Source organism: Galeopterus variegatus, unplaced genomic scaffold (assembly GCF_000696425.1).
Source record: "Galeopterus variegatus unplaced genomic scaffold, G_variegatus-3.0.2 Scaffold2402, whole genome shotgun sequence".
NCBI lineage: Eukaryota > Metazoa > Chordata > Mammalia > Dermoptera > Cynocephalidae > Galeopterus > Galeopterus variegatus.
The window spans coordinates 247,008-255,597 of NW_007728513.1; the positions used below are offsets into that span (position 1 = coordinate 247,008).

The following is an 8,590-nucleotide window of genomic DNA, read 5'->3' on the forward strand; positions in this document are numbered from 1 at the left end:
CGGAGAACCCATCCTCATCTTTTGTGCCTCATAGTCCCTCTGCTGGGCCCTCCTGAGTCCCACCCATGACAGGACTGACCCTCCCAAGAATCTAGAAGCTGTGAATAGCCAGGCAGTGCCTGCTTTCCTGGTGTAGACAGTGGTGCAGGAGAGAAAGACTGTGGACCAAGAGCCAGGAGCTGCGGTTGGGTCCTCCTACCTGTGTGTGGCCGCCACTGGGACTCCACATGGAAAGTAGAAGCAGTTACTCTCCAGGGGCAGTAAATCTCAGACAGTGTGTGGGTGCAAAGTTTCTGTGGTCAGTCCCCTTTCTGCCCTCACCCCTGGGCTTCCTGTGGGGCTTCCTCTTGGACCTGTGAAACCAAGGCCCCATGACTGTCACTCCCAATGATGCTAATGCTGTGGCACTGCTGCTACCCCTGCTGTGGGCCGGTGAGTGGGCTGCGGGGAGAGGGGCCCGTCGGGGCTGGGCCTGAGCTGACCCTCATTTCTGCACAGGTTCTCTGGCTCAGGATCTAAGATACAAGTTGCAAGTGCCAGACTTGGTGATGGTGCAGGAAGGACTGTGCGTCCTCGTGCCCTGCAGTGTCTTCTACCCCGCGGTCTACCAGGTTGACTCTATCCCTGTTCACGGCTACTGGTTCCAGGAAGAGGCCAGTTTCGACAAGGATCCTCCAGTGGCCACAAACGATCCATATCGTAAAGTGCAGGAGAAGACCCAGGACCGATTCCACCTCCTTGGAGACCCTAGGACCAGCAACTGCTCCCTGGATATCAGAGATGCACAGAGAAAGGACACGGGGACTTACTTCTTTAGGGTGGAGATAAGGCCTTACATAAAATATAATTACAGAAAGAACAAGCTATCTGTGCATGTGTTGGGTAAGGAATAAGGTCAAGAAAGGATATAGGAATGGGTCCTGAAGTTCCCCAGGGCAGGGCTGGGATGGGACCTCCTGCACCCCATCCAGGGAGGTACCAAGGGGGATGGGACACTGGGGCTGGCTGGGAGGAGACACCTGGCCCGAGGCAGAGGCTGCTCTTAGGAACGCACACAGGAGGTCCTCACCTCTAGGGCCTGGGTCTCTGTCTTTCTCCTCCCCAGCTCTTACACAGACACTTGACATCTACATCCAGGGGGCCCTGGAATCTGGCCACCCCAAGAAGATATTCTGCATAGTGCCATGGGCCTGTGAGAGGGGGACACGCCCCCTTCTCCTGGATTGGGGTGGTCCCAACCTCCCTGGGCCCCCAAATTCCCCACTCCTTGGTGCTCACCTTGAACCCGGGGCCACAGGACCACAGCAGCAACTTCACCTGTCAAGTGACCTTCCCGACACTGGCGTAACCACAGAGAGGACCATTCAGCTCAACATGTCCTGTGAGTGCTGGGCCAGGACACCTGGGTCCCGAGAGCGTCAGGGGCAGGGGGAGGCATGACCTGGGATACTGGGTGCTAGGACCTGAAGGTCGGGGCTGGAGAGACAAGAAAGAGGACACCCAACTCCACCCTTTTCCTCTTTCTAAAGTTTCTGGGGATAGAAGGACAAAACTCTCCTTCCTGGCACTGAAAAGGGACCAATTATGTCTGTTTGTCCAGATACTCCACAGAACGTGACCATCAGTGTGATCAGGAGAGACGGCACAGGTAGGATTCAACTTCTCCTCTCTGGAAGAGAGGTGAGATGGGGGTGGTGGAGATGGGATCTGTCTCCTCTCTTCTGAGCTGGGGTTGTAGAACTCACATAGGAGAAAGGCTCAGGCCAGGTGTGGGGCAGTAAAGGTGGGAAGTGACTTACTTACTTGTCACCCTAAAAACTGGTCTCCCCCTACCCCCGGCCTACTTTCACCAAGGTATCCTATGGCCTTTTCCTTCCCCAATGCAATGAATGTGGCTGTCACCAGTGCCATAAAATTTGTCTTAGTCTGCTCAAGCTGCCATAACAAAATACCACAGACGAGTTGAGTATCTTTCATTATGTTTAAGAACCATTCGTATTTATTTGTCGGGACTTTTTCTTAATGATCTGAAGAAGCTGTCTTCACAGTGAGGAAATTAGCTGTTTGTAGCTGAAAGTATTTATGTCTAGTCTACTGATGGCCTTTTGGCTTTAGCACAGGATAATTTTCCTGGGCTAGACAAAAGCGTGTAATGTTTTTCAGATGCACTCAGTGGTGTGCTGGAGTCAGCTCTCAGTGCTTGGCCAGAGCCGATTGCGTGCATCTTTTCCCAGCTCCTTGTTCAATATTTCAAATTGGGTGCTGGAAATTGGCCAAGATGGGAGTATTTATACCAAGGAAATCGGCAAATGCACAGATCAGAGGTGTTTTTTCCTTGGTAAACTGATGGTTAAACACTGAGTAGTAAGCCACCGGTTGCGGCCATCAATATTTTCTTTTATGTCTCTGAATTTCCCCACTCTAATATTGTTTTTTAAATCTCCCATAACTCCTTCTGGTAGCCTCATATCTAAACACTGCCAAATATACTGATTCCTTTAGCCTTACAGCACTATTTGCCTTTCCCTGAGCACGTAAGACCGTTTTACACCTCAGCTGTAGCTGCACCTTCCGGATCTTCATCCCGCAACGTCCTTGCATACCAGCATCATCCCCTAGGCAGCTCCCACCCGTTATTCATGTTCTCCCTAAGCCTATCTCCCTCCAGGAAGCCTTCTTTATCCTGACAGTCTCACTGAGCTGCCTGTTCTCAAGGCAACCTCAGCCCGACTTACCCCTGTCACAGGACATGTCATACTGCTTTGTGAGTACTTACTTTGGGGTATCTTGCCTGCAAGGCTGTGAGTTCCTCTGACACCCCTAAGTTAGACAGATCTTAGTAAGCTGTTGTTGAAAGACTAAGTGGCAAGACTCTTAGAGGCAAACTTTGGATGTGAGTTGACACCGATGGCCAACACAGGAGGCGTGGGAACCAAGGCAGCTGAGATGAGGGCATGAAGGCCTCGTGGAAAGACTGCAGTGCCTGCTCTAAGCCCTGGCCCCTTGGGGCAGAATCCACACTGTATAAGCCCATCAGGCAATGGAAAAGAAGAGTTAGATCTACACAATATAAGGGGAAGAAAAAACACAGAGAGTCCATAACTTGGACCTGGGCTTAGCTTTCTCTCTGTCATACCAGGATCTGAAGCCCTGGGCAATGGCTCATCTCTTCGAGTTCAACAGGGCCAGTCCCTGAGCCTGGTCTGTGTCACAAACAGCAGCCCTCCTGCCAGGTTGAACTGGGCCCAGGGAAGCCTGACCCTGAGGCCCTCACAGCCCTTGAGCCCTGGGGTCCTGGAGCTGCCTTGTGTGGAACTGGAGGACCATAGAAAATACATCTGCCAAGCTTGGCACCAGTTGGGCTCTCGGAAAGCCTCTGTGAACCCCTTTGTGAAGAGTGAGTTGGAAGGCCGCTAGGGGAGGACACCTGGTTCCTAGCAAGGGGAGAGCCTCTCTGACCCCTCTTCTCCCTCCCCAAGACCCCCCACAGCAGCCGGGCCCCTCCTGCTCCTGGGAGGCTGAGCGTCTACACTGCGGCTGCTCCTCCCGAGCCCAGCTGGCCCCCTCCCTGCATTGGTGGCTTGGGGAGGGGCTGCTGGAGGGGAACAGCAGCAACGCTTCCTTCATGGTCACCTCCAGCTCAGCTGGGCCCTGGGCCAACAGCTCCTTGAGCCTCAGAGGGTCACTCTCCTCCAGCCTCAGGCTCAGCTGTGAAGCCCAAAATGCCCATGGGAATCAGCGTGACTATCCTGCTGCTTCCAAGTCAGGAGAGTATGAAGGTCAAGGCCCAGGGAAAGGAGAAACATGACCCTGGGTCCCAGAAGACACTGACAGTTAGGGAAAGGGTCAGACCCAGGGCAAAGGGGAACTATGGTCCAGGGTCGTCTGTCCTTTGGCTGGGGAGGGGACTGGGGGAACAGGAGGCTGCAGTTATATAGAGCGATAGGGAACAAAAGACTGAGTCCTGGATGGAAGTGGGCATTCTCATGGGTAATGGATTCAAGGCTGGATGCTCAGGTGCCTGCTTAAGGAGACTGAAGATCACTTCGGGTCTCCTTTGTCTGCAGTGGAACCAGGACCCAGGACAGGAGTGGCGCAGGGGACAATTGGGGGAGCTGGTGTCACGGCCCTGCTTGCTGTCTGTCTCTGCCTCATCTTCTTCATGTGAGTGGTGGCTTCGATTTGGGTGAAGGCCTCATGGGGTGGTAGTGGAGTGTGTGTGCAGGGTGGAAGCTCAAAGAATCTCTAAAATTCAAAGCCTGGAGCTGAAGTGACCCAGCAAGATGGTGAAGACAGAAATGAGTGCAGTTAGTTGAAGCAACATCGAGAATTTAGACGCCTGCCACTTTGGCCAGGTGTAGGGTCTGTTCTCAACACCTGGTTCCAGCTGTCCAGGAAGAAGGCGCGCCTGTTTTCATCACAGTCTCTGAAGCCGGACAGCAGCTCTTGTGCCCCACTGCAGTCAGCCCTGCTGGGCTCCCGAAGGTGAGCCAGCCAGGCTGAAAGGCCCTGGTCTCTTCCCCCAGAGTGAAGATCTACAGGAAGAAATGGTGGAGAAAGCAGCCAGCAGGGATGGCGCCCATCCTGCAGTGAGAACCGTCTCCTGGGTGCCTGAGGTGGGCACGCCTCCCCCCAGATGATCTGTGGCAGCTCGCGCAGCGCGTCAAAAACTGAGCTCCAGGGCTGCCCATGGCCCACTTGGGAGAGCGTGGTGCTGACAACACCAAGTCAAGGGCTAAGATGCCCTTACTGGTCATCTTTTAGAAAAACGAAACAAAACAAAAGACAAAACAAAAGAAAAAAAACTGAGCTCCGATTTCTCCCCCAAATATGTCCCCCCTCCCTTGCCCCCTGGTTTCCTGCTGCAGTCGCTTAGGCCGGGGACCTGGAAGTCTCTTTCTCTTCCTTTCCCTGCTTCATCTCCCACAGCCAATAATTTACCAAGTCCTGTCGAATTCTTTTTTCACAAAGCTTTTTCCTATTAACCTCCCTTCCCGCTAAGCCTTCGCTGCCTCTAGCCTGGGTCTGTGCAGTGGCCTCATGTTTATGACTCACACCATCTCTCCTCCCCAGATCAAGCTTCCAGAAAGAAACTCCCAAAGCAGCGGTCAGGCAGTCATCTCTGCTTGTTCCCCACGGTCTAGATCAGCGCTGTCCGATAGAAACAGATGGTGAGCCACATACAGAATGTAAAGTTTTCTAGTAGCTGCATTAAAAAAAGATGTGAAATCATCTTTTTTTTTTCATTGTGGTATAACATAAATAACATAAGCTTTGCCATTTTAAGCATTTTTAAACATACAATTCTATGGAATTAATTACACTCACAATGCTATGTGACCACCGCCTCTATTTCCAGAACTGTTTCATATTCTAAGACATAAACTCTGCACCCATTAAGCAAAACTTCCCATTATTCCTTCTCTCCGGTTTCTGGTATCCTCTAATCCACTTCAGTCTCTGAAAAAAAAATTTTTCTTTTTGATTTATTTTTTCTTAATTGACCTATGATAATTGCATATATTTATGGAGTACAATATGCTATTTGGGTACATTTATAGTGTGTGCAATGATCATACCAGGGTGTGATCGTCTCAAACATTTGTGACCTCTGTGAACTGGGAACATTCAAAATCCTCTCAACTAGCTACTTGAAGTTGTTCAATAATGTGTTGCCTATATTATGTCTCCCTATATTGCTATAGAACACAGAACTTATTCCCCCTACCTCTCTGCAGTTTCATATCCACGGGCTACCGTCTCCTCATCCCTTTTCCCCCTTCCCCTTCCCTTCCTAGTCTCTAGTAACCACTATTCTGCTCCCTACTTCTGTGAGATCAACTTTTTTAGCTTCCACATATGAGTGAGAACATGTGGTATTTCTCTGTCTGTGTCTGGCTTATTTCACTTAACATAATTTTCTCCAAGCTCATCTATGTTGCTGTGAACGGCAGAATTCCATTCTTTTTTATGGCTGAGTAGATTTTATTGAGCTCAATACAACCAAAATATTATCATTCCAGTATGTTATTGATAATATACACATTATTAATGGATAGTTCACATTCTTTTTTAATTTTTAGTTTCGGTACGAAGTCTTTAAAACCCAGTGTCTATTTTATACAGCAGCACATCTCTGTTCTGACTTGCCACATTCCACGTGCTCCACAGCCACGTGTAACTAGCGGCTCACACGTTAGACAGCACAGGCCTAAGGGATCAAGTCCAAATTCCTCAGTCTGGTGTTCCAAAGTCCCCAGCCCCCTTCCTGTCCCTCACCACTCACATACTATGCTCCTAACAAAACAAGCTTATTGTCCCCAGGCAGGGCCAGCTCTTCTGTGACTCTGTCCCTTTGCACGCATGGTTTCCTCTGTCCCCCATTTACACTGATAGGCACCTAATTATCTTTCATGCTCCAACTTAAATATTCCCTCCCTCTGCCAGGCAGACGCTGTCATCATGCTTCCTTGTAGCCATCACAGCCCTGTCCCCTATCACGCTGTGAGCCCCAGAAGGGCAGAAGCAGGTCCCATCCAGGCCTTTGTGATTTTCACCCGCAGTACTCTGCTTCTGTCCATCAAATCAGAATTTGCAACTAGATAACTGTTTTGTTGTTGACAGTCTGATACTGTCACTTTGCCCTGATAGACTGCCTAAGGTCAGGGACTCTGTCTGCTGAAGATTTACTTAACCTTGTTTAGTCTGTTTTCATTTCTGTAGAGTGGGGAAAGCAGTAATATCACCAACAGAAGGCTGCAAGGATTCCATGGGATTAGTGATAAGGACAGGCCATCATGACTCAAGTTTGTTAAAGGTACAAGTGAATGAGCGAGCGAACACGTGAATGAATCCTCAGGAAATAGGTGTGAAATGGATGAAGGGATAAACGCCCCGTCAGGCCCTGAGTTCCCCTGGGGACCCTTGCTGCCTTCTCCAGACCGCACGGTTCTGCTCTGACCCCCTTCTCTCACTGCGCTTCAGGGTCCCCTGCGTGTATCCTGGTCAGACGGCCCCTCAGACCATCCCCCGCTTCTGCCACGCCACCTCAGAGGAGGAGGAGGAGGAGCGCCATCAGCCCTTCTCTCACTGCGCTTCAGGGTCCCCTGCGTGTATCCTGGTCAGACGGCCCCTCAGACCGTCCCCCGCTTCTGCCACGCCACCTCAGAGGAGGAGGAGGAGGAGCGCCATCAGGCCTCCCTCAGCTTCCAGGGGCCGAGGCCCGGGGCTTGCAGGATCTGGGCAGCACTGAGTACTCAGAAATCAAGATCCCAAAGTGGTGACCCCCAAGAGCCCCAGCTCTGGCGGGAGCCCAAAACAGGCATCTGTGAGGAAAGTGTGTCAGGGACAGATTCTCGAAGAGCTGACAACCCTCTGAGCCAAAGGTATAAATGGAAACATGAAGTTCCTTGGAGTGGTTGAAGGTCGCAGAGATTCTGGGTTCAATCCAGACTCAGCTACTTACTAAAAGTGTCACCTCAGGCAAGTCACTTTACCTCTCTGTGCCTCCATTTCCTCCTCTGTAAAATGGAGATAATATTTCTTAGGAACATTAAATGGGAAAAAATGCACCATTTACATTGCTAAGTATACTGCTACGTGTATAACTTTTAGCCGTGTTTGCCTCAGCAGGGTGGAGGGAGATGTCAGCTTTTGACTCTACTGCATACTTCTATCTTGCTTGACTATTTTTAAGAACATGTACTATTTTAAAGAGTGAATCTATTTTAAGTATAACTCTCTGGCGGGAGAAGATATTTCCCAATGCACACATCTAACAAAGAACTGATATCCAGAGTATATAAAGATCTTCCACAAATCAATTAAAAAAAGGCTGACAATCCAAAACGGGATATTCGAATGGCCAATAAACATATAGAAATGTGTTTGACTTCGGGATTTGTCAAGGAAATGCAAATTAAAATCAAAATGGCAGGTCATTACTCAGCTACTAAATTGGCCAAAACAATATCAAGAATATCAATTGCTGTTGAGGATGTGAAGCAACTGGAACTCTCAGACACTGTTGGTGGGAGTGGGAATTGGCACAAGCACTAAAAAAAAGTTTGTCACTCCCTACCAATACTGAGCATATGAGTCAGCAATCCCACTCCTAGGTGTGTACCCAACGTAAGTACATACAGAGGTTCATCAAACGTACACGAGAATGTTCATAGAAGCACTAGCTGTAATGGCTGAAAATGAAAACTACCCAAATGCCCATCAACAGTAAGACAAGTAAATAAATTGTGAGTTATTCATGCAATGAAAGAAGCAAATAACAATTCCACACAGCATGAATGAATCTTACAAACATAATATTGAGTGAAAGAACTGAGATACAAAGCGCACACACTATGTAATGTTCTTGGTATAATGTTTAGAATCCGGCAAAACTAATTTTAGTATTAGAAGGTCAAATACTGGTGACCATTGTGGGAGGTAATGACTGAAAGGGGGCAGTAGGGGTCTTCTGTGGGGTCTGGTAGGATCTGGTTTTTTTTTTTTCCCCCCTTTTTTTGTCTTTTCTCGTGACTGGCAACAGATCGCAACCCTCAGTGTCGCGCCCGTACCGGACCGGGACCGGCCA

The 8,590-nt window shown here is 49.5% G+C and overlaps 1 protein-coding gene and 1 pseudogene across 1 annotated transcript; both read left to right on the plus strand.

The window, feature by feature from the left end:
* The first annotated feature begins 371 nt into the window (after positions 1–371).
* LOC103597735 (sialic acid-binding Ig-like lectin 13) lies at positions 372–3,808 on the plus strand. Its single transcript, XM_008581607.1, is given in 8 exon segments — positions 372–432; positions 499–882; positions 1,106–1,211; positions 1,213–1,334; positions 1,337–1,381; positions 1,601–1,648; positions 3,140–3,397; positions 3,480–3,808. Coding segments are annotated over 8 exon segments (1,353 nt in total).
* A 185-nt stretch (positions 3,809–3,993) lies between these two features.
* LOC103597736 overlaps positions 3,994–8,590 on the plus strand; it is a 63,308-nt pseudogene continuing 58,711 nt past the window's right edge.